This window comes from Lethenteron reissneri, chromosome 43, assembly GCF_015708825.2.
Source record: "Lethenteron reissneri isolate LAM-NWPU_2019-01 chromosome 43, ASM1570882v1, whole genome shotgun sequence".
NCBI lineage: Eukaryota > Metazoa > Chordata > Hyperoartia > Petromyzontiformes > Petromyzontidae > Lethenteron > Lethenteron reissneri.
In genome coordinates, this window is record NC_083821.1 from 10,839,514 (window position 1) to 10,865,074 (window position 25,561).

The 25,561-nt window shown below is 51.8% G+C and overlaps 1 protein-coding gene across 1 annotated transcript in view; it reads right to left on the reverse strand.

Annotated features, from left to right (window-relative positions):
- Positions 1-21,791, reverse strand: part of LOC133353272 (laminin subunit alpha-5-like) — a 214,122-nt gene extending 192,331 nt beyond the window's left edge. Inside the window, 1 exon segment of the mRNA XM_061569380.1 lies at positions 21,249-21,791. Coding sequence (XP_061425364.1) covers positions 21,249-21,620 — 372 coding nt within the window. The 5' untranslated portion in view covers positions 21,621-21,791.
- Between the last annotated feature and the right edge of the window lie 3,770 nt (positions 21,792-25,561).

Sequence of the window (25,561 nt, forward strand, 5' to 3'; positions counted from 1 at the left end):
TAGATCAGGGGTGGCCAACCTGTAACAGACCAAGAGCTAAAAAGTACCCGTGACTTCTGCAAAGAGCCAAGTATATGTATACATATATGTGTGGGGATTGGTAGTGTAGCGGTTAGTGCTACGAACCCAGCGACCCGAGTTCGATTCCCGCTCACGGCCACCACTGGTGACGTTTAGCTCAACTGGTCTTGGGCCTCAAATGAGTACCTGGTGCGGTGTGTAAACACCGCCACTTGGGAGACAAAAGTGGCCGGGCGTGGTTGCTGGCCACCCCCCCCTCCCCCGTACCGTTCTTCATAGGTGCTCGCTAACAGCGCTTACCCCAACATTCAGTATTCTTTGCTACCGCTGTGATTGCACGTTCTACGTTATGCTCCCTCCGATAGAGGCGCGTGTGGTGGATTTGAGAGGCGCATGCGGCTTGGGAGACGCAGGTTGACCACCGCTCAACTCTCGATCAACACTGTGTGGTGCTCTGCAGTAACGGTACCAGACCTCTGGACAAATAAATTCCTGCCACCCGAACAGAGGTGCCGGGTTAAAACCAGGCATGTGGCGACCTTGGCTTGGACCCCCGAGTCTCATGGCGAGCAACCAGAGCGTTAAAAGAAGTTAAAAGAGTGCCTGCCACGGCATACGGATCAGAAAAAAGTGGCATCCACGGAAGGCAGCACGGCAAGTAGGTGTTGCGTGGATTTCATTGTGGCAGTAGCCCGTCGCATCGAGGGGGTTTTCTTTGGGTGTCACGGATCCCCTCCCACGTGCGACGTTAATAAAAAATGAGCTGGCTTCATAACCTAAAGCGGGGCCCCCTTCTGAGAGTCAACCCATAGACCGCGGTTAATGCTCGGGCTGATGTTTGCCCAAGGCCGATGAAGGGCTAGATAATTGATCGCTTGTAACAAAAAATAATATTTTTGAAATCTCTATCGCGCAATGTCCCATCAATTCCTAAAGACTTGCACACGAAGGGCTCTGCTTAGCGTTCCGAGGCACAACGTCTTCTTGGGTATTTTATTTTTTGCTGTGTGTGGGAGGAAACTGGTGGGGGGGGGGGGGGGCAGTTATCAAAACCCACACACTCTGCGACGAGACATCAGCAAAAAGCTCCTCGCTCAACCGAGTCCCACAGCCGCCTTGCTGCCCCCGCTGTAAGCGTCTCCACCCGCCCCGCCTCCAACTCAACGGCCAGTCCACAGTCGATTTCAACGGCGTTAAGAGCTGCATTAGAATGGCATAGGAAGGGCATAGGGCCCCTGGAAATTATCCACCCGGAGGAGAACCTGCCCCACGCACTGTGTGGGTGGAATGGGCGATAGCACAAATAACATTAATGACACTGCAGTCTGTAACGCACGCACAATATTTCAGAGGCAGAAATGATCGAAACTGAGGCGCGGGGCCAAGCTCAGTGTCACTGGGAAGCCAGGCGGGAGATGCGGGGCCTTTGAGAGTCTCTTCACAGTCAACGTGAATTGAACGCTGCTGCTGCTACTACTGCTGCGAATGTGCAGCAGCGGGACGTACGTACGTACGTATGTTGAACTTCTTTCGCACCGTACATAGCCAACAGCACGAATCGGGAGGTGCGGTGGAAGGACAACAAACTAAACACAAAAGGCAGTTCTAAAGGAATGAGTTTTCAATCTCGATAATGATTTAAGAGTGAATAGCTCTCAGTGACTTCCGCATATCGAAAGGAAGAGCGTTCCAGACGGCCGCAGAAGCGCACGTGAAAGCGCGCGATGCAGTGACCGTCTTTGTTCGATGATTAGCCATTAGTCACTGCGAGGATGACCGAGGAAGTGAGAATTCCTATCCACTCTTCAGAACAACGAGTGCGCTTGGGCAGGAGACGCATATTCATGTGCAGGGCACGTAAAGCTCACGTGGGACGCAAATCGCCATCGCATTCCGAACTTGCAGTGCAGAGAAATAATCTCGTGCAAGCCACAGTCTCGACATTTCCAAATTGAGCATTAATTTGATGCAGAAGACCCACTGGGAGGGCGTTTGTTGAATGCGATTCCTGTTTTTAATCCCGTGCGGAGCACTCATCAAAACTCAGATGATCACGTCGAAATCTGAGGACTGCCCGTGCCAAATCCACTCCCCAGCATTCACCTCCCGTGATGACTCCACATGTTTTTTACTGAGTTGTTCCTCTTCATCTCAATTGTGCCGGAGGTGTCATATCACGAGATGAAGCATCTATTCCGATCTTTCACTGAGCGGTATGCAAGCCCTTCTAGTTCAGAGAATGGCCCAGAGAAGTGGAGATCGCAAAGCTACTTCTGAAATCCCTTCAAGTGTCCTCCAGTCCACGCAGTGTCAGGGCAGCACTTTCCCCAATGCTCCGACAGACAGGATTGTCCGTCACATGACAGTCAACCGATATTTTTAATTCTCGAAATTGGAATCTTGTCAAATTAAGTCCAGAATTAAATGTAATGTCCTCTACATATGTGTGTGTGTGTGTGCAAATATGGGGAGCGGTAGTGTGGTGGTGAGCGAGCTGCACTAAGAACTCAGGCACCCGAGCTCGATTCCCGCTCACGGCCAACACCGGTGACGATTATCTGAACTGGTCCTGGGCCTCGCCTAGGTCGGCTCAGCCTCAAATAAGTACCTGGTGCGGTGTGTAAACATCACCACTGGGCCACCTACCCCCTCGTGTGCCGTGCCGGCCTTCATAGGGGCTGCTCGCTAACAGCACTTGCCCCAACAGTCTGTTGAGGCTACACGGGGGGGAGGGGGAGCATCTTTGTGTTTTTTTCGTGTGCAGACATTGACCAGGCTGAGACCACGGTTCGATCACGGGCGGCCGCTCTCCGGATTGGATCCCACCATCAGAGCCGCGCCGTGCCGCCTCGGCGCTCTCGCCTCCGAGGCACCCGGGGGCCCTCCTCCGCTCCGACATCGTCGCTCTGATATTAATACACCGCTACGCGTGGAAGGGGATCGCTTGTACACGTTTTTGTCCGAACCCATATTGTGACCATTCAATTCATGAACGCAACTATATATGCAGCCGTCAAGGCGATGAACGCACCGCAATACAAATCCGATTGCCGGTGCTTGTCGGCACCCGTATTTAGTCTGTACCTCGTTCACGGTCGGTGAGCCTAAAAATAAAACGTGGCACGTCTTTTAAAATTCGTTTTGGTATCAGGAACAATCATCAGCACTGCCGGGCGGACAAAGGTGACAAGACGCCATGGAGCCAGCAAAGACAAAGATCTCAGGTTTTCACTCAGACACCTGCGACTCAAACCGGCTTCCCATGCACAGCAACCAGATAACGTCTTGCGATGTGCTCACATTTAAAACGTCATTACAATTGGATTGAGTAGACATTCATCAACAATGCGAGTTTATCAAAGAGATTTTTCAGAACGAGCTATTCGCTAATCGGCACAGCTGAAGAAAAGTGCCGTGTGGAGGTCAGAGGTACGCGAGGTAGAGGGGCACGATAGCCCCTTGCAGGACACCACGACAAAATCCTACGATGATGCCACGGTGTAGATATGTTAAGTACCTCGCCTGGTATGCAGGTCGTGGGTTAGATCCCGACCCTGACGCCTGCTGTGTATTTGGAGTTTGTGTGTCTCTCTTCCCGTGGTCGTGTGGATTTTTCTCCGGTTTTTCCCTACACATTTAGAAACATGCTTCGTTGAGTTACCATTTATGGCCAGGTTGTTCCTGAAATAGAGCTACATATCTCGGTGGGGTTGACCTGGTAAAACAAAAAAGATGGCTTAGTTTAGTTTAATCAAGATCATGAAGCTGCCCATTGATGCCACTGCACCTCGATGCCAATGCTTCCCGCCCTATGCCAGATACCGCAGCTGCTGCACAGTAGACACGCAGCAACCTCCATGGTCTGACCCTGCAGTCTCCCACCATCTGCCCCGAGGTCTTCTCTTCCCCTTGGTCGCATGCATCCATCTACATTGAACGTCTTCTTCTTCTTCCGCACCCTGTACGTAGCCAACTGTGCTAATCGGAGGCGCAGCGGAAGGACGACAAAACGGAACACAAGAAGCAGTTCCAGTTTGATGTCCTTGGGATGCATTATAATTATTTTTCCGGCTGAGCTAGTTGATGCGGCCGCTATGGCGGTGGTGAATGGGTAGCGTGCCTCGCCGTGCCTCGTGAATGTTCGCACTTTGATACTGGCAAAAAGGTCCCATTTTGTTGCTGCTCACCAAGAGCTATCAATGCCCTGAGAGTGGCATTGTCCTTGTGCTGTTCGTCTTTTGGCGTTCTCTGGTCTGGCACTGGTGAGACCGGGCCTGAAAGAAGGCTGTCTCTGGTGTAGGCCAATCAGTTTCAAAAACAAAGCATTGATGATCAGAGTATCCATAATATAGGTAATTTTGGGTTAGATCACGTAAAGCCTAGTCTCCATTGGTGTTGGACCAGATGACGCCAAAAGGCGTACAACTCATCTGGTCCAACACCAATGGAGACTAGGCTCTAAGAAAAGCTGTCTCGGGTGTGGACCAATCAACTTCAAGGACAGTGCATATCATTATCATCATCAGAGTTGTTTCTTCTTGTTTGCATTTTGACTGCTTGTGTTGTGGTTATTGCAAACATGATACCTTGCATAAAGGTGTCAGTTTTTGTACCAGTTGAAAGGGTAAAAACCTATTACTTACTATATTTTGCCACTGGTAAAGGAGGTCTCATAGTGTACATCTTATCACCTGTTTTATTGCCAGAAAGGGTAATACCTATTCTTATTTTTTCGTACTGTATGTATGTTGAACTAATGATGTTGGGTTAGATTGAACCTCACAGGCTCATCGCCGAAACCTCCATGTCCTACCGCGGAAGCTAACAGAACACGCAAGGCTAAGGTGTATATGTGTATATAAATATATAGCGTAACTGGTGAACAATACAACGCGTTAATGTTTTATTACGAACCCTCGAGTGTAATTGTCACACAGCTGGGTGTGGCAGAACGTGCCTGAGATCCGCACTTCACAGGCAGGGTTGATGGATCACGTAGAGATCTGTGCGTGTGAACTCCAAAACCTCCAGGAGATGTACGTATGCACGTTGATCTTCTTCCGTACGTAGCCAAACCGTGCTGATCAGAGATGGGTGCGCAGCGAGCGTGCCTATGGCCCACCCATGCCGTCTTCGAGTGTTATCGGTTTGAGCGTTAATCTACAGGTACTCTGATCTCCACCCACGTATGGCGAAAAAAAGTGAAAAATTCAGTCAGTAAATAGGCCAGACCACCCCGCCCACACCACCACCGCTGCGGGACTTCTAAAAAAAATCAATCGCTCTCGTGAACTATTGCAAGTTAATGAAATAAATGCGTGGCTTGGAGGAAAAGCCACAAGTTTAGTTTAGACACGGACACGGGCGGAGGCCGGCGCGGGTGGGCGGTGTATCGCGCTCGGAATGTTTCCGCCGCGCACTACCACGGTGACTTCACGGCACCGGCGATAGCGGGAGAATGTACAACAACCACAACCACCACTACTACCACCACCACAACCACCACCACCACCACCGCCGGGACGGGCATGCACAGCCGCACCTGCGGAGCAACAGGCCCGCGCGCTCACGAGAACCTTCAAGATAAATGTTCCAGTGAATCTGTCGCGCTTTATTAACCTCTGCATATCGAACGGTCACTCCTCTTGCACCTACGTGTTGGAATGGGCATTAGTGAAGTCAAGCTCAATTCCTACCCAAATTAATTTTAAAACTAAAATTAAACAATTTTTTTATGATATCAGGTATGGCCCACGAAGCTATACAGCTCTTTTTCAGAAGCGATCGAGCCACAAATGATAGCTCAACGAAGTGGCTTATCATGTGGAAATTTAAACACGTGTCGATTCTAAATGTGGAGGGACAAACCGGAGGACTTATGCAACCACGGGGAGAACACGCAAACTCCAAATCTACAGGGGTCGGGATCGAGCCCACGACCTCCCGTATACCAGGCGAGGGAGTCAACATCTTGCCACCGTGGTTGTGAGAGGACACCCAAGAGAGGGCGTCCACCGGGAGAGACGGAGCACCGAAAGCAGCTCACGTGCAGGCCCTGGGTGCGTTGCCACGTTGCAGAACCGTGAAAGATGGCCAACGGCTTGGGAAGGGCCTTCATCCAGCAGTGGACAGATCATGACTGACGACGATAAATGAATGAACGCCTGGGCAGTTACAGCGATACCCTTGTGCGCTGTTCACCCCGACACGAAAGCTCAGCCGGTGCCCTCGGGCTGTCTGACCCGCATGCCAGACGCCCGCAGCGGCCGACCTGTTATGTCTGCCCGGGAGGGAAGCTCACGAATTCCAACGACAGCTCACGCGAATCAGTATCTGTCGATAGGCACAGGAAGCGGGTTGGCCACAGTCAAAACAAGGACTCCGGGGGCTTGAACAATGACACTTCAGATGGGGCTCGCGAGCCCACTGCGGCGCATTCCTGGCCAGAGCCAAGTCGGCGCACGGGCCGACCGTTCTGACCCCCGCACCTCTTTTCCACTAGCACATCCGAGCTGTGCCAGCATGGGGACCACCGAGTGGCACTCCACTGGTTACTTGTCGTGCCGAGCTAGCACCAGGCGGCGATACGCGGGGGTCACAAGACGTCAGAATCTGGTCTGGGGTTGAGCGGGGGACGGACGCTTGTGTTGCGCCCGAAACGTCATTATTTATTTAATTTTCTACCCACGTGACTTTACCGAAAGAACCAAAGAGTATGGATTCCTGCAGTCACGAAAGCTTCAAATCAAGAGCCAACAAATTGTTTGTCCAGTCTCGGCATGCAAACAACACCCGAGAACGTAAAGCCAACCTCAAAGACTCGCGCAACACTTACCGCCCGCAACTGCTCACAACGAAGCTTGCCTTCGAGGGCCTTTGTTGGGGCGCGCAAGACGTGAACGCGGACATCGTTGAAAACCCATCTCCACACACGGATTATCAACGGAGATATAGCGGCGCTCACCCAATCAGCATTTCAAACGCTACTTTCCTGAAAAGCCAATTTTTTGTGTGCGCCCGAGAAACCCGATTTTCTGGTCGTTGGTGCCGAAGCGGTCTTCTCGAATTGTTGCAAAGAATGTTTCGCGGGTAATGTAGCGTGCGGACGCTGTCCAAAAGAGATAGGGGGACGACACACGCACGCACACGCACACACACGCAAAAAAAACCCACCCCAAAATAAGAGTATCGCATGGCGAGACAACGCTGTGATGATCGCAGTCAGGCTTGCAGAATGGGCACGCAGATCTCCTCCGACTCGACACCAACTTGGCCCCGGCCAGCTCGGATGGCCGCACACGTCAAGCGCGGTGTCTCTCAAGCTTAACTAACGGAGTCGCGCTCAGCAGGTGAATTGCACGCGGCGACACGGACCGTGGCGTTGAATTCCTATTCGACTTAATTTGTCATCTCTCGGTAAACAAAACGAAACAAAAAAACCCACACCCATTATTTTACAGCCATCCATTTGTCAAATCGCCGCCGTGGCAGTCATCCGGGGGGTGTGGGGGGTGTTGGCCGTGCTTCACGCAGCCCCCCGCCGGCTTGCGACGGGGAAAAGCGGCCCAGGCGTGGGTTCGGACATCGTTCGCCTCTCGCGTCTCATCAAAGTCGCCTCGCCGGGTGCATGCGCGCGGTGTGCGCTCTAAGCCAGGGGTCCCCAACCCCCGGGCCACGGACCGGTACCGGTCCGTGGCCTGTTAGGAACCGGGCCGCACAGCAGCAGGAGGTGAGAACGGTGAGTCCGCGCGTGGAACCCGCCCCCATTATTTTTTTAATCACCACTTCCGTCCGCGCCTTTTTCCCGCGCTGCGCACTCGTCTCACTCACTGTGTTGCTAAGCCCACAAGCTCTAACCCCTAGTAGCCACAATGAGTAACAAACAAACGTCGCTGGAGAAGCTTCTTTGAAAAGGGGGAAAGACCCAATGATGAACCCCTGTCTCCCTGGTTCGTGAAAAAATTGTCTTCCACAAAATCGGTCCCTGGTGCCAAAAAGGTTGAGGACCGCTGATCCTAAACCACTGCACAGCCGCTCGTGTCCCAGCAGCAGCAGGCGCTCTCTGTCATCAGCAGAAGGGCCCAAGGTGGACGACTAGCACACTCGCACGCTCGCTCGTGCATCGCGGGGTGGACAGACGAGCGTGGGAGGGGAGCGGTGGCGGAGCGGTCGGCAGCTATGATACCCGGGTGACCCGAGTTCGACTCGTCCCGCTCACGGCCGTGACCGGTGGCGGTTGTCTGAACCAGTCCTGGGCCTCCCCTAGGTCGGCTCGGCCTCAGATGAGTACTCGGTGCGGTGTGCAAACATCGCCGCTCGGGAGACAAAGGCGGCCCGGCGTGGTGCTGGCCACCCTCACCCCCCTTGCGTGCCTTGTCAGCCTTCATAGGCACCACTGGCTAACAGCGCATGCCCCAGGAGTGCCCGTCCCTTTGTCTTTGGCAAACGAGCAACACTTTGTGGGTAAGTCAACGGCGGTTTTGCAATGTACAGACTGAGCCCCCTGCCATAGGAATGTGGAATTTACACCTACTGGCTCAGGGCTGTGAACGGGAGATGAGCACTGCCTCAATGCGGATTCGAGTGGGGGGAATGAGACTGTGATTGCTTCCCCCACCACCTTTTAAATTGTCACGGTTATGCAATTTATAGTTCAGTGTTCAGTGCAGTGCGGCGCATAGAGAGAGCAGAGAGGTGGAGTGCGATGTGCAATGAATCAGGGCGATTGCCTGAAACGTCACCTGCTATATGCTGTTCTCTTGGGGTGCCACGGTGGCGATATGTTAACTACCTCGCCTGGTATACATGAGGTCGTCCGTTCGAATCCCAAACCCTGACGCCTGTGTATTTGGAGTTTGCGTGTCGCTCTCTCTCTCTCCCTGTGCTTGCGTGGATTGTTCTCCGGGTCTCCACCGGTTTCTTCCTTCCACATCTGGAATAGACGTGTGCTGAAGAGTATGTGGCTGCTGTAGACTTCCACGTGATAAGCCACTTCTCGTTGGGCTATCATTTGTGGCCGGGTCACTTCTGAAAAAGAGCTGCATAGCTCAGTGGGCCTTACCTGGTAAAATAAAAACATATCGTTTTTAGTTTATTTTAATGGCCACTGTTATTTAACGAATGTGTTGAGTGTTTTGTTAATTGTGCTTTTGGACCACTGCCAACACAGTGGAAACAGCATCAAATCGTGAGTTTAATTTCTGATCACCAGATACAGTCAATTGTGGCAGTGGGCAGTGCATCAAACTGCTTTGCTGCAATGCACTTCTGCGCTCCCCACCTTCACAAACTCGCACGGACCGGCCAACGGAGAAGCACGGTCGGGTATAACTGCCCTGCACGCCGTGGGGAGGCCCTCATCTAGCAGTGGATTGACATAAGGGGGGAACCTGCCACGCGTGTCCACTCACCTGTTACTTCATCTGAGAAATTCCAGCGATGAAATCAAGCGAGACTGCGAGTGTGCAACCCATGAGACGTGCGTACGCCGTGCCAAGCGGGGGGACACTGCCGCCGGTGTTACCGAAATAATTGCCGTACGCGATCCAAAATGACAGCAATTGGAAAGATTGGCATTTGAAGTCGCCTGAACTTTAAATCGCGCGTAAGCTGAGACAGCCTCACCGCGTCTCGTGATCGGGGACGTCGGGCGAAATTGGGCGCTTCCAATTTTCCTGGATGAAGACCCACGCTCAATCGGTGGAGGCTAACACTCGCACACAGTGAAGTCGGCAACCGATTTGGAGGTGTACCGCCTCTAATGGGTAGCACCTTATTCTTTGGGTCTTTCGGTAAAGTCACATAGATATGTTCAAATTAATCAAATTATTAATATGAACCGATCTACGTGACTTTACCGATAGACCCAAATAATATGAATTCTTGCAGCCACAAAAGCATTACGTCAAGGGTAGCACCTTTCCCGCACCCCCGATTTGCACGGTTGGCCACGTGCGGCGCCAAAGAACTTCAACGTGCGTTACATACGTGCACCTCTTTGCCCACAGGTTAGTGCCTCGTGCAGCCCCATCTCCCGATGGCCCACCAACCCCTGCTTTCGAGCGAAGCGGATGAAAGTCGCGCGTGCCACCAAACCAGGCCTGACGTTGTGCGGGACAAAGATCCTCGCAGAGCGCGAGCAAAGCGACGGAACGAAGGGCCGGACGAGAGAGCGTGTTCGAGTTCCGTTCTGGGAGAAGATTAAATCAACTGCGCTCAATCGCGACGAGAAACAATCCGCTGGTCTCCAGGCTTTTCACCAATGTGCCGCGGTGATCATTAGCAAACGAAATGGAACTGAACGTGTCAAAAGGGTGCAAATACGCGTGGGAGTTTTTTCCTTTGCTCGGAATCACTCTCGAGGAGCGTGAGGAGGAAGCGCATGCTACGAGAGGGAGCGCGCTCAGGCCAAAGACGTCGTGTCGCCCGTCAAGACGCCAGCCAGCTGGGGGACGGGCACGAACGGAGGAGACGTGCCCGTGGAGGGTGTCCGTCCATCGTGGATGCGGAGCCGTGGAGCCCGTTCGTGTGCCGGTTCTCGATGCGTTGTGATATCGCGGCACCGCGAGAGATGGCGGCGGCGGCTTGGGGGGGTGGCCTTCATTCGGTAGTGGATAGATCATGGCTGACGATGATGGTGTTGTTGAAAGGTTCTTCAATAGCGCGTTTGTCAAGGGTTAAGTGGTTGCATGTTTGTGTGTTGAACTTCCTTCGCGCCGTACGTAGCCAACCTCGCTAATCAGAGGTGCGAGAGAGACCTGAACGAAGCCACTTTTTTCAAAATCACGTGGCACCGCACGCTCCGAATGAGAGAGCAGCTCTGTGGGCGGATGCTGACAATGTAATGGGGCTGTTACATTCACGGGGCAGGGTGGTGGCACGCTCTCCCACCCACCACACAGCCCCAGCGGCCGCATCGGCTGGTCCAGCCGGAAAAATGTTGTCGTGCATCGCGGTGTGCGGGCACGATTTAAAAAATATGAACAAAAATGTTGTGCACATTGGGACGCCAGTCATCGCATTTACCAAACGTTACACTTGCGCTGTTCGGGAGGCCTCACGACAAAGATCTCCTGTATAACTTTAACAGACTGTTGGGGCAAGTGCTGTTAGCAAACGCCAATTAAGGCCGGCATGACACACGAGGGGGTGGGTGGCCAGCACCAGGTCTGGCCACCTTTGTCTCCCCAGCAGTGAAGTGCGTTGAACTTCTTTCAGCACTGTACGTAGCCCACCGCGCTAATCGGAGGTGCGGGGGAAGGACAACAAACTAAACACAAAAAGCTGTTCTAAAGAAATGAATTTCAATCGAGATGATTGAAAAGTGCACAACTCCAGTGGCTTCCTAATAACGAAAGGAAGAGCGTTCCAGACGGCCGCAGAAGAGCATCTAAAAGCGCGCGATGCGGTGACCGCCTTTGTTCGATGGCCAGCAGCCAAAAGCCGCTACGAGGATGACCGGAGTGTGCATAATGTTTACACACCGCACGGGGTACTCATTTGAGGCCGAGTAGACCTAGAGGAGGCCCAGAACCAGTTCAGATAATCGTCACTGGTGTTGGCCGTGAGCGTAAATCAAACTCGGGTCGCGGGGTTTGCAGCGCAGCGCGCTAACCCCTGCGCCACACACAAGGGGGTGGTGTGAACCCCCGGCTGCCTCTGTCTCTCGGTTGCCCTCTGTCTCTGCCGGCCGCCCTCTCTGCTGGCCAGCCGCCCTCTCTGCGGCCGGCTGTCACCTCTATCTCTCCCGGCTTGCCCCCTCTCCACATCACCGTGGCTGCCCCACCGGGGTTTAGCCGTCTGCCAGGAGGGGGCATTTCAAAGTGGCTGCGAGCAATCCCAGGAATTACACGACGTCTATGGAAAGGGGCGACACCGGAGCTCTTCTATGCTCTGAACTTAAACAAAAAAAGCAAGCGCACACAACACCCGCACACAACACTCGCACACACACACAGGCGAATTGCAAAAGGTGCAACCTGGGGCCCTTCTTGCCAGTATCAAAATATAAGAATAGGTTGTGCACCTTCTGGCAATCAAACAGCAGGTGTTAAGATGTTAAAACACCAAACAGAAACCTTTAGCAAGGAATCATGTTTGCGTTAACCGCACGTAATTGTGGTGAACATGCAAACAAAAGTATACTCTGGTATGATTCCTTGCAAAACGTTCCTGTTTGGTGTTTAAACATCTTAACACCCGTTTCATTGCCAGAAAGGGTAAAACCTATTCTTACATAAAGTGCAATCTTCCCGTCACGCTGCAGAACCAAGGCTGTCCCCTTCTCACGGCTTCCCACGCTTTTCCGACTCTCAACGATAATCGTCAGGCGCGCGTCTCTCTGCGAGTACTTGCGTAACCTACGCGGTGTTGAATTTGTTTTTACTTGAATGTCCATCTTTCCGATCCATAGGTCACACATAGCAGGCGATGTGAAACTTAATATGAACCGCCCCGTTCAGGCACGTTGGTTTACTGCTCTCGAATGTGTGTGTACGTTAAAACTTCTTTTGCACCGCACGCAGCCGACCGTGCTATCGGAGGTGCTCTTCACGACACAGTGAAGTCTGTCGATTAAGAGACCCAAATATCCCAACCGCACGAGACCACCAGCAAGCTGACGCACACATCTCCTCCTTCGTAGACGTGACACGTTAAAGAACAAGCCGCTACTGTGGCTACGCGACCCAAACTATGGGCCGTGTGTAGTAAACCACTGTGGTCTGCGCTCATTCAAGGAAGAAAACTTCACGAACCGTCTCCCCCGAGGCCCTCCCGCCGTGGCCAGCAGACCGCGGGCATTGGCATTTAGCTCCCGAAACATCCTGCCAAACGCAAGGCGAGAACAGACTGAAGTGTGGACGGACATTCATGGACAGTTTCATAAAGAGGCACTGTTCCTTTAAAACGATTTCAGTTGATTTTAATCTACCAACTAAAAATTATGGTAGTGCCAAGTTGTCCAATTCTTTAACATTTAACAACTGCCCATTACCTTCATAGAGTAACACCAGCGCATCGGTGTCAGGCAGCACATGGTACTGAAGTTTAATGCGATTGCCCAACAAGGGAATGGTTCCTTATTGCATAACACGGCCTCGTGTTTTTTTTCCTATACCAGGGCGTTGCCTAATAAGGTACCATATTGGACTTATGGGTAGATGCAACGCTGATGGAGGATATGGGTTCCAATATTTGTAGTAATGAAAAATACTTTTAAATCGGACCTAGAATCCACAATCTCGGATTGACACAAATGTTTCAGATGGATCCAAAAATGTGACGTAACACCCCGTGCTTTTCCCGCCAAAAATTGCATTGCATTATTTCTGAAAACATGTCTTACATCATCTTAAATTATCTGTAACTCTATGTTCGAAATAAATAAATAGAATCATTAATACCGCATTTCCAATTGTTACATTTATAAGCAATTAATATTTATTAGAATTTTGTGAATCGGAACATATGGAATTGCTAAAATAAAACCCAAAATGGGCATAGGTATCCAACAATCGTACATCAAAAACAAATGTATCTCAAACTCATCCCCGGCGTGGAACAACAGCGTATGTGATGTGGGTCAGAATGAGTGCGGCTGCGCTACGAGCCAGGTGACACGAGTTCAATTCCCGCTCACGTCCAGCACCGGTGACTATTATCTGAACCGGTCCTGGGCCTCTAGGACAGACTCAATCTCAAATGGGTGGTTGGTGCGATGGCCACGCACCCCGCCGTGTGCCGTGCCGGCCTTCACAGGCGCTCGCGAACAGCACTTGCCCCAACAGTCTATTAAGGCTATACGGGGGATCTTTGTGTTTGGGTATATGTGGGTATGCGCACCTGTGTGGACGATATGCGGGTGTAGAGGCATGTTAGATTCACCCACTCGCCCCCAACCCACCGCACAGAGCGGATGAATCGTTACAATTCTGGGTAATGATTTTTTTTTCTAAATAAATAAATAATCTTTGTCGTCTCATTTTACCATCACGTTTATATGAATTCCTGTTTGCTCTGTCATTTCAAACTATTTTTTTCACTCTAAACGAGCCAATCTCGAACACCAGAATATAATTTGCATGCAAATTTCACTGCGGTTGAATAACACACGGACGAATCATTGCTCTTATGAGCGTTATGAATCGATTATAATCGAGGAGTCCTAAACTAAACTATTTTTATTTTACCAGGTAGCCCATGCAGCTCTTTTCAGATGCGACCTGACCACAATTTATAGCTCAACGAAGTGGCTTATCACGTGGAAATGGAGAGCAGCCAAATAATCTAAATCCGCGCGTTGTTACGAGCCTGCAATGCTACACAGCGGTACACGATCGACCATGTGGTTATTTCAAGTGCTTTGCATGCATGGGGAAAACAACATTCAATCACACTGTGCGAACAGGTCACAAAGCATACTTGCTGTACTGTCTCCCACTGGGGACTTGACCCGCCTATTAGAAGAATATCTCAAGCAGGCACCCATAAACGTGCGCCCCACCAACCCTGCCCTACAATTTCCTGAATAACAAGCATGCGTCACCAGCACAGCTGGTTACGAGGAGGCAGTGCCCAGTCATTAATGTACAGAACCTCTTCAGCATCGTGCGTAGCCAACCGTGCTCATCGGAGTTGCAGGGGAAGGTCAACAAACGACCCAAAAAATAAGCAATTTCTTCAGGGTCACTCGAGCAATTTTACAAAAGCTGCCAGTGAAGCTTCGGGAAATACGGTTTCAAACAGTTCAGTTCAATTTGGTTTCACATCGGATCAGAATGCTCATCGGTCCAGCTGCTTCCACGGTCTACTTAACGCACGACACCTTCAGGTGGAGTTGTCCTGCAGGGCGATCGTTAGCTGATCAGCACGCGCACCCTGTTCCTGGAAAAAAAAGGCCCGCAGCAAATGGCTCCGGTTCCCACCCTCGTGCCAATTTGTACGGCTGTCCCGTAACATCAGAATGTGACATTTTTGACATTCATCGGTTACAAAACGCACGTACATATACTTGCCTTTTTTGGCATTTGGTTGAAGAAAGACGTTTACAAAAAGCGATAGTGCTGCAACTGTTTCATATCCAAAACGAGACGGACATACATTTAAATTCGCATGTCCTTTGCGCATGCCAAAACGAACATTCACGTTTGGATTTATTTATTTTGTACAGAAATGCCACCGTAGTTTATTTGTATTTTTTAAAGCCAAAGCTGCCGACCCGGCTGACAGGTGATTGCGAGTTCTTCGGCTCGGGGCCGGTGTCTAGGAGACATCATTTCAACGCTTCCCGTGAAAAATGCGACACCCGCTAAAAGGAGGCTCTTCTCGAGATCTCGCAATGATCCATCCCCAAGCAGAGCCCGCCACCGTCGAGGTTCTGGGCTCCAACATCGGGCAGCCACCGGCGGTCCAGCCCAAATCTCGCAAGCGTGGAAAGCGGGCTGTTTGAAAGCCAGCGGAGGTGGTGGCACCGTGTAACAATTTTTATTTTATTTTCACCTTCAACAAAGAAGACGTCGGGAGGTTACAAGTGAGACGATATGCAGCCGAGAGATGCAAATGTATGGAGATGAAAGGTAAAAAAAATATATGTATTTATACTTACATGGAAATGTAGTGTGAAGCGAAATATACGGGGCAAAAGACAAAGGTATAGATGAGAAGATTGCTCAAGACGTTTGGCTACGCACGGTGCGAAAGAAGTTCAACGTACGTGTGCATGTGTACCGCCGTGAAGTGAGAGATGCAGCGAAGAGACGCAGTGACAGAGGACGTGAGATCACGCGAGCACAGACGCACTCGGCATTTAGCTGGTGCACGCGTAATCCAGCGATGAAATTCGGGGCCCTTGAGCCGATGGGGCCCGTAAAGCGTTTTGCTTATTCCTGCTGAGGCCTCGCACCGCCACCAGCTCTGCTCACCAGCAACTGGTGTGTGTCAGTGGCGTGTCAGTGGTGTGTCAGTGGTGTGTCGGTGGTGTGTCGGTGGTGTGTCAGTGATGCGTCGGTGGTGTGTCGGTGGTGTGTCGGTGGCGTGTCGGTAGCGTGTCGGTGGCGTGTCGGTGGTGTGTCGGTGGCGTGTCGGTGGCGTGTCGGTGGCGTGTCAGTGGTGTGTCGATGGCGTATCGGTGATGTGTCGGTGTGTCAGTGGTGTGTCAGTGATGTGTCAGTGGTATGTCAGTGGTATGTCAGTGGTGTGTCGGTGTGTCAGTGGTGTGTCAGTGGTGTGTCAGTGATGTGTCAGTGTGTCGGTGCGCGCAGGAGCATCCATCAGCGCCCCTTAATTCAACCGTGTGGCCACGTGGCAATGGAGTGTGATGTCACACTACGACACTCACAATCAGCCGGGGTCGCGAGTTTCAAATCCCGGTTGGACATTGACTCAGTCCATCAACCTTTTGGGGAGGTCGATAAATTGAGGACTACTTTACGGGAAGGGAATACTGGTTGTTCTACGGATAGGAACGATCACGCTATAGGAATGCAGCATTTGAATCGTGGCTCAAAGACGCGAGAGGAGATCAACATAACCCCGCAGATTTAGCGGGGATACATTATTGACTTTAAATTTCACGAGGTTAAGAGCTCACTGTGACTCATTATCTCTAGTGTCAATAACACCCCCGAGGAACAGCAAAAAGCGAAGTGAATGTTGCAATGGCGGGATCCTTTATTTAAAGCAGCCGCAGGTGAATTTAAAAGTCGGGGTATGGGGCTATTTTAGGAGCAGTAGAGTGTCTTCCTCCAGTGACGAATTCAACCACAGGGTCTTTGCTCTTCAACATTCATCCGACAGCAGGTGGCAGGCACACTTTAGTAATTCGGCACACAGGTCCATTGGGCCAGAGCAGAAATCGGTAACCATCTAATGTAACAAAACTTGATTCGTAGCGATGAATGTACGTGGCTAATGAGAGCGCTTCGCTTGAAAACCACACTCGTGTAATAACGGTCACCGCGTCGTGAATGTGAATTGTTGCTGGCCACATTCGAGAACTGGAAGCCACTAAACTCGTGCCAACTCAGGTGGAACTGCCAAGTGAGATATGTGGTCTGGGCTCGTGGACGATCGGCAAACGATGGGTCTGGCTCTTGGAACTGAACATCCTGGCGATGCAGCTGCCGATTACAACTCTTCAACAGCAGATGCAAGGACCAGCCACCCTAATTCGTGTTCGTGGTTTGCAGTCCGGCATCGCACTGGCATTAAAGAGAAACGTAGGGCTGTAACTAGAACGTGTCCTGGTGTATAAACAACCGCAATAACATGCGTGCACCGCACTGTATTTCCAGATTTATTAGCACACGGCAAGAACTGAATGTAAACATGTAAATGACTCGCAACTCTCTCTCTCTCTCCCTTACACTCGAGACCTGGCGCATACTACTTGCGTGATGCAGCCGTGCCTGGGAACTGTCAGGAGAGCCATCCACAGCCTTCGCTGCCTTACTCTGAGGCTCCTGTCCCCTCGGGCAACCATGGAACCGCATTGCAACTGCCAAATGCGCATGTCAGCGTGGAGAGAGAGATTCATTCATTCATTCGTCACGCATGGCCAGCGAATGACCGTTGCGCCGAACATCGTGACCTCTTATTCCGTGGTTCTTTCGGTAAAGTCACGTAGATAGGAAAAAAGTAACAATAAAATAATAATAAAGTGAATAAAAATAGCACGACGTCGTTCCTGATGACGACCGCTTGTGTTGCGATCGAAACGTCGTGATATTTGTATTCACTTTATTTTTATTAGTTTTCCTATCTACGTGACTTTACCGAAAAAAACATGGAACATGAATTCCTGCAGTCACGAAAGTTTTAAGTCAAAACTGCGACAGTGATCGCATCGACCGGTCTCTTGCTGCCCTACACCGGCGGTCTCGAGCGATTTGGTCGATCCACGGAATTCCACGCGTGAGTGATCCAGGGGGCGTGGCGCCATCCGTTCGAGGGTCGCAAGTCCTTGCTTCGAACGCCGACCGGAGTGATAAATTGGCCGCGGGAGTTTGCGCATCGAGACGGAGGGCGGGTGGAGACGTGTCCACAAAGTGACACCACAACCGTCTATCATCGGCGTTGGGGGGGGGGGGGTTATTTAACCATACTTCACCCACACCGAAACAGGTAAAGAACATATTCTTGGTTCTTTCGGTAAAGTCACGTAGAAGGCAAATAATAAAATCATAAAAATAAAGCAATAACATTTTCACGACATGTCGATTGCAACACAAGCAATCGAAACGTCGTGAGAATTTTATTGTTTGATTTTTATTATTTTATTATTTCCCTTCTAAGTGACTACCGAAAGAACCAAGAATATGAATCCCTGCAGTCACGAAAGCTTTAAATCTAAAGGTAAAGAACAGACAAGCCAAATACGCGACTACAGCAAGTATTTTTACACTATGGATAGATATATTTGTAGATAGGTACATGAAGACACAGGTGTGTGTGTGTGTGAAACTGACGTCTATGTAGTACAGTGATATGCATGTGCACAGGTGTGTGTGTGTGTGTGGGGGGAGCGGTAGTGTAGCGGTTAGTGCTACGCTGCGCTACAAACCCGGCGACCCGAATTCGATTCTCGCTCACGACCAACACCGGTAACGATTATCTGAACCGGTCCTTAGCCTCCCTTAGGTCGACTCAGCCTCAAATGAGTACCTGGTGTGGTGTGTGAACATTGCCACTGGGGGGACAAAGGCGGCCGGGCGTGGTGCTGTCACCCACCCCCTCGTGTGCCGTGACGGCATTCATAGGTGCTCGCTAACTGCACTTGCCCCTACAGTCTGTCAAGGCTATACGGGGGTGGGGGGCTTTGTCTTTATTTACTTGCTGGCGCTTCACCCTCACAAACTGCCTACCGAAGGCGGGAAACCCCCTACAAGCCACGCCCAGTCGGGACGATGATGATGACGATGCCACCGATGGCGTCACCAAGCTCTGCCCATTAACCTCCCGTCCAGAGGCACACGTGGTAACGGAGGCCGAGAGTTTGAGTTGCAACTAATTTCACGATTAATCGAGCGACAGAGTGATGACGGATCGACTGTGCTTTGGTAAATCGTGCGGCATTCAGACGGGCAGGTGTAGGCCGCAGGCCACGTGTCGACTAGCACGTGTACGTGGACAAACAAGAGGCACTACTTGCAGGATGCGGGAACATTGATGCGGACAACCGACTGCTGATATACTACACACGGCACACGCTTCACAGAGCCATATACAGACTGGTTATAGAAATAGAGGCAGGTCAATGCATACAAAACACGGGCACATGCGGACAGGTGTATGCATACACAAGGGTGAATACATACAACAGGTGTGTGGGTAATCTAGATTTGAGGTTTTCGTGACTGCAGGGATTGGTTCTTTCGGTAAAGTCACGTAGGTAGAAAATGAAATTAAATCACGACGTTTCGGGCGCAACACAAGCGTCCGTCATCAGGTGGGACAACCACAGCAATAATTTTTTTTTTACACTTCAGCAATTGTTATTTTCATTGCAGTTTCATGACATATACGTGTCAAATAAGTTACCTGGGGTATGGAAGGCGAGGACATGAAATGAAGGGGTCTACAAACATTACATTGGTGACATACTGAGATAGTAACAGGCACGCGCTCCATCCAGCTACTGAGGGGTTGCGCAATCAGAGGGGAGGCTGAGCTCGTCGCTGCCTCACCTCTCGTCTCTTCCTGTATTTGCAGCGGAGCTCCGCAAACCTGGCGATTTTGACGATCAAAATGATTGGAATCGTACAGAAATGACATTTATAACACAGATCGGTGGAAAAATCTTAATCATTTATTTTATTTTACTATTATTATTTTCGTAACAGCTATTTTCATTGGAGTATGACAGGTGATCCTGTGCCTCCCCTGACCTCACGTGCCTGCCGTGTGATGATGGATCTGCGGTGAAGCGGCAGCAGCGTCTAGCGCCCTCCGCTACCAACCTGGCCACCCGAGTTCGATCCCCGCTCGCGGCCAATGTCAGGTCGACTCAGCCTTTAAAGCGACTACCACCTGGCGCTCTGCGGACACATCAGCACCGACCTTCGCAGCTGCTCGCAAACAGCGATTACCCCCCCCCCCCAGCAGCCTGTCTAAAGGAGGGGGGGGTCTTTGTCTCTGTGCACACAATGCAGGTGCGGTCATCCCGACTCGCACACTGCGCACGTGTCGCTTCCCCCCCTGCCCCCCCCCTACCCCCCCTGCCCCTCTACCCCCCCTACCCCCTGCCCCTCTACCCCCCCTACCCCCCCTGCCCCTCTACCCCCCCCCCCTACTCCCCTACCCCCCTGCCCCTCTACCCCCCCTGCCCCTCTACCCCCCTACCCCCCCTGCCCCTCTACCCCCCTACCCCCCCTGCCCCTCTACCCCCCCTGCCCCTCCTGCCCCCCTACCCCCCTACCCCTCTACCCCCCCTACTCCCCTACCCCCCCTGCCCCCCTACCCCTCTACCCCCCCTGCCCCTCTACCCCCCCTACTCCCCTACCCCCCCTGCCCCCCTACCCCCCTGCCCCTCTACCCCCCTCTACTCCCCTACCCCCCCTGCCCCCCTACCCCCTGCCCCCCTACCCCTCTACCCCTACTCCCCCCCTACCCCTCTACCCCCCCTGCCCCTCTACCCCCCCTACTCCCCTACCCCCCCTGCCCCCCTACCCCCCCTGCCCCTCTACCCCCCTCTACTCCCCTACCCCCCTGCCCCCCTACCCCTACTCCCCTACCCCCCCTGCCCCCCTACCCCTCTAACCCCCCTGCCCCTCTACCCCCCTACCCCCCCTGCCCCTCTACCCCCCTACTCCCCTACCCCCCCTGCCCCCCTACCCCCCCTGCCCCTCTACCCCCCTCTACTCCCCTACCCCCCCTGCCCCCCTACCCCCTGCCCCCCTACCCCTCTACCCCTACTCCCCTACCCCCCCTGCCCCCCTACCCCTCTACTCCCCCTACCCCTCTACCCCCCCTACTCCCCTACCCCCCCTGCCCCCCTACCCCTCTAATCCCCCTACCCCTCTACCCCCCCCCCACTCCCCTACCCCCCCTGCCCCCCTACCCCCTACCCCTCTACCCCCCCCCACTCCCCCTACCCCTCTACCCCCCCCTACTCCCCTACCCCCCCTGCCCCTCTACCCCCCCCTACCCCCCCTGCCCCTCTACCCCCCCCCCCTACCCCCCTACTCCCCCTGCCCCCCTACCCCCCCACGCTGCCCGCGCTCACGACCCACCTGTATGGTCTGCGCGGGGTCCCCGGCCACGGGCCCGCCCACCAGCTTGCAGTAGAGCTGCTCCCGGGGCTGCCCGCCCGCGTCGTGGCCGCACGTCGCCGTGGCCGAGATCGCGGCCCCCTCGGCCAGGTTGAAGTAAGGGGGGTGCAGACTGTGGCCCCCCGTATCCACCACATCCTGGTGGTGATGATGATGGTGGTGTTGTTGTTGTTGCAGCAGCTGCGCTCCTCCGCAAGGCGCAGCGAAGCAGAGCAAGGCGAGGAAGGTGGTGGAGATGGTGATGATGGTGGTGGTGGTGGGGATGGCGAGCAGCAGAGAGCCGCTGCCGCTGCTGCTGCTACCCCTCGTGGTAGCGCGGGAGCGCCTGGCCATGGCAACACGCGCCGTGCCTCCTCCTCCTCTCTCCCTGCGTCTCCTCTCTCTCCGTGTCGCTCTCCGTGTCCTCTCCCCCGTGTGTCCTCTACCCCCGTCTCTCTCCGTGTCTCTCCCAGTGTCTCCCCTCTCTCTCTCTCCTCCTCTCTCCCTGCGTCTCCTCTCCCCCGTGTCTCCTCTACCCGTGTCTCTCTCCCCGTGTCTCCCCTCCCGTCTCGGTGTCCGCCGCCTGCTCGCCACAGAGATAATGTCCCCACCTTGCGCGCTGTGCCGGACTAGCAGCAGCAGCGGCAGCGCTTTAAAGTTGTCAGTGTGGAGGCGGGGGACCTGGTACGGCCCAGAGGCGGAGCAAAAGCCCTCAGTGTGTGTGTGTGGAGAGACCCCGCATGAGATTGCATGCTGCATGCTCTACGCATGCGGATGAGTTTGTTTCGTTATGCTACTTGCGTTAATTTGTAACTGGACTCCGCCGGGAACAACAACAGTGGCATTAAAAGGAAACAATGTATATTACCAAGCCCCACTGAGCTGTATTGCCATTTTTCAGAAGCGACCTGGCCACAAATGACAGCTCATCACGTGGATATTCAGAGCAGCAAATTACTCCAAAATTACACGTCGTTGATAAATGTGGAGGGAGAAATTCGAAGGCCTCAGAGAAAAATCCACGCGACAACGGGGAGAACACGAAAACTCCAAATATACAGCAGGCGTCAGGGTCGGGGTTGAAACCACGACCTTCTGCATACCAGGCGAGGTAGTTAACATCTCGCCACCGCAGGGCACTGTATAATGATATATAATATAGCTTAGCGACATTTCTGGCAATATCCCTTTTTACGTTGAATATTGTACAGTATATTTGTCACTGTCTATATGCCGTGTAATCGACTGTAAGTGCACTTTGATCAATCTGAGACATAATCGTCTGTAGTCGACTTACGCTGCAGGGGATGTATTATACAACAATATGTTACCTTTGTGCAATATATTTTATGTCACGTGACACGGTTATTTTTTTGGTCTCCGATTTATATTTTCACGGCCCTTTTATATTTATTTTCGTGATTTTTGGTGACACAGATCTCTCTCTTGCAAGGGAGGCTCTTGTGGTCTCCTCGATTCTCACCTGCTTCAGTACAATGTATCATGACCGCTGTTTATCCAGCAAGCCTCACTGTGTGTCTCAAGACTTTGTGCCCATGATGGTCCTGCCCTTGTGCTGTTTTTGGCCAATTCGACGAATGAGTGGCATGTTGGAGGAATCCAGCGTGACCTGGGGACAAACCCCATTCCTAGCAAGGGGGGAAACGCTTCAAGGCTCCACGCAGATGGTTTCATGAAACGATGTTCTGTACTGCCATCTCTTGGCCCAGCTCATAGCCCAGCGGGTTGTGTGGTTTCACAATCCTGCGTGAATCCACCAACCCTTTCCTCCAGAGGTCTGGGTCTCAAGGCGTGCACCACCATGCCCGGCTAAGTGAAGGTTATTCCACATCCAGATGCAACGTGAGTCATACATTCACCGTATTATAATGCGTGGAATTGACCATAAATCACAGAATCCATCGCAGCACTGTATAAAATCAAGTAAGTAACTTTTACACCGCAATATAACATACAATTTGAAAAAATCTGTTCGACGCTGCAGTCAATGTATTGCCCGACAGACGTCTTAAAGGGTGATCTTGTGGATTCCCACGTACAGTGTGTATGCAATAAGTCGTAACTGCCGCTAAAGATGTGGAACTGCTGAGCGTTTATCCCATAAATTCTCACCACGAACTTTGAAAGTGCCTTGTGCTGCTGTACTGCTCGCCCATAATCCTGTGAAAGCTCCACAGTCCTAGAATGTGCGCAACGTTTCTCGTTCGTATTAGCTTCAGATGAATTTTGTATTTCAATGGTCTGGCCTAAATACGGTCAGAGAGATAGAGAGAGTGACGTTATTGCTCTGTTCTCTTTTAAAGCCCCCTTTTAACGCAGAGCATATTTGACCGCAAACACCATTCAGTGATGTCGCTCTTTTCTTTTTCCTAGAAACTTCCGAGGGATGAAGACCGCGCGCGCGGTGTTATTAGTAACCCTCGGAAAACGGTCGTTCCTGAAAGCTACAACAACAAAAAAGAAGATAACCCCCCCCCCCCCACCATGAGTATCTGGCACTCAGACGCCCCCTGTCTCCGAGTGGAATTTCATTGTGGGGACGAACCTCGGAGGTGCTCCGCGCATTCCTCCGGCTATTTGTGCATCCGTACGGGAGAATATGGAACTGAGTGGACTTGCCGACGACTGGTACCGGCGGCCGTCAAGATCGGCCTCTGTGGAGGAGGCTCGTGAAGGACGCTGCTTCTACCGAGCAGTTGGAGGCAGTCGCCCTCCAGCAAAAACGGAGGGCAGAGGAGCGACGCTCACAACGAGCAGAGCGCCGGGCGGATGAAATTAAGCGAAGGTGGCACAGTGGGGAGTACAGCTGGTGTGCATCTACCGGTCATCTAAATCAGCCGACCCATGGCACCTGCTGGGTCTGTCCCGAGACCCTGTCAGTGAGCCTTCGGCACTTCACGTGGCCTCAAAGTGCACCTGGCCTGGCACAGGCAGTCTGGTGAAGTCACCGTCACTTAGTGGCGGTTTTTGGTATGCATACAATACCTTAGGAATGCCACTTCTATGGCGCTCGTAAAAAAAAACGTATAGTCGGGCACGTCCGCGTTGGAAAGTGCGGCGATGCACGAGACACCTGCGTGGGTGGCGATGACAGGCCGCTGTCAAACACCGTCCAAACGTCGCCGCGGTGCACTCTCTGGGGGGCTTGCACATCGTTGTGCGTGCGTGTCGAGCGGGTTACCTCCGACGCCTCCGCTGGCCCAACGCCGAAACGAAACGCTGCCACGTTTGTCTCTTCGCGGGCAGGCAGGCCTTCTTCACCCCTTGGACTTTGAGCGTGTGGGATTTTTTTGTTCTAGATTTGAAGCTTTCGTGACTGCAATGATTCATATTCTTAAGTTTTTTCGGTAAAGTCACGTAGGTAAAAAAACATTAAAAAGTAAAATAAAAAAAATCACGACGTTTCGGAGGCAACACAAGCTTCCGTCTTCAGGTGGTACCGTCACAGCCACGACAGCTGTATCAAGTAAACTTGATACAGCTGTCGTGGCTGAAGACGGAAGCTTGTGTCGCCTCCGAAACGTCGTGATTTTTTATTAACTTGATACAGCTGTCGTGGCTGTGACGGTACCACCTGAAGACGGAAGCTTGTGTTGCCTCCAAAACGTCGTAATTTTTTATTTTATTTTACTTTTTAATGTTTTTTTTACCTACGTGACTTTACCGAAAAAACCTAAGAATATTTTTTTGTTCCTTATCTTTATTCGGAATTCGCGTGTGCGAGTTCCAGCTCGCCGCGGCACCTCGTCGGGATGAGCGGAACTTTTTTCGCGAAGTCGGTTTTTTTTTAGTGCAGAATGTCTGTGAAATAATAGTGGAAGCGATTTCCGGAATTACACAATATACCTTTATAACATAAAATAAAATTGAATTCACACTCCAAGCTGTAAATGGGCTAAGGTAATGTAGGTCTCTATGGAAGTAACATGTTTTGTATGTACAGTATGTATGTTGAATTTATTATTTAGCACCGCACGTAGCCAACCGTGCTAATTGTACGTGCGGGTTTATTAAGCAAATTGACATATTGGGAACGCCACCTTTAAATGATGACAATATTTCGAGAACCGCGGATTATATACGTGTACAATTATATCCTGCAAGTACTAAATTAGTGAAAGATTATGAACAATAAGAATAGTTGTTATCCTTTCTGGCAATAAAACAGGTGATAATTGTTTTTTTTACCCTTCTATCTGGCAACAAAACTGACACCTTTTTTTACAAGGAGTCATGTTTGCATCGACCACAATACCTGCAGTCATAATGCAAAC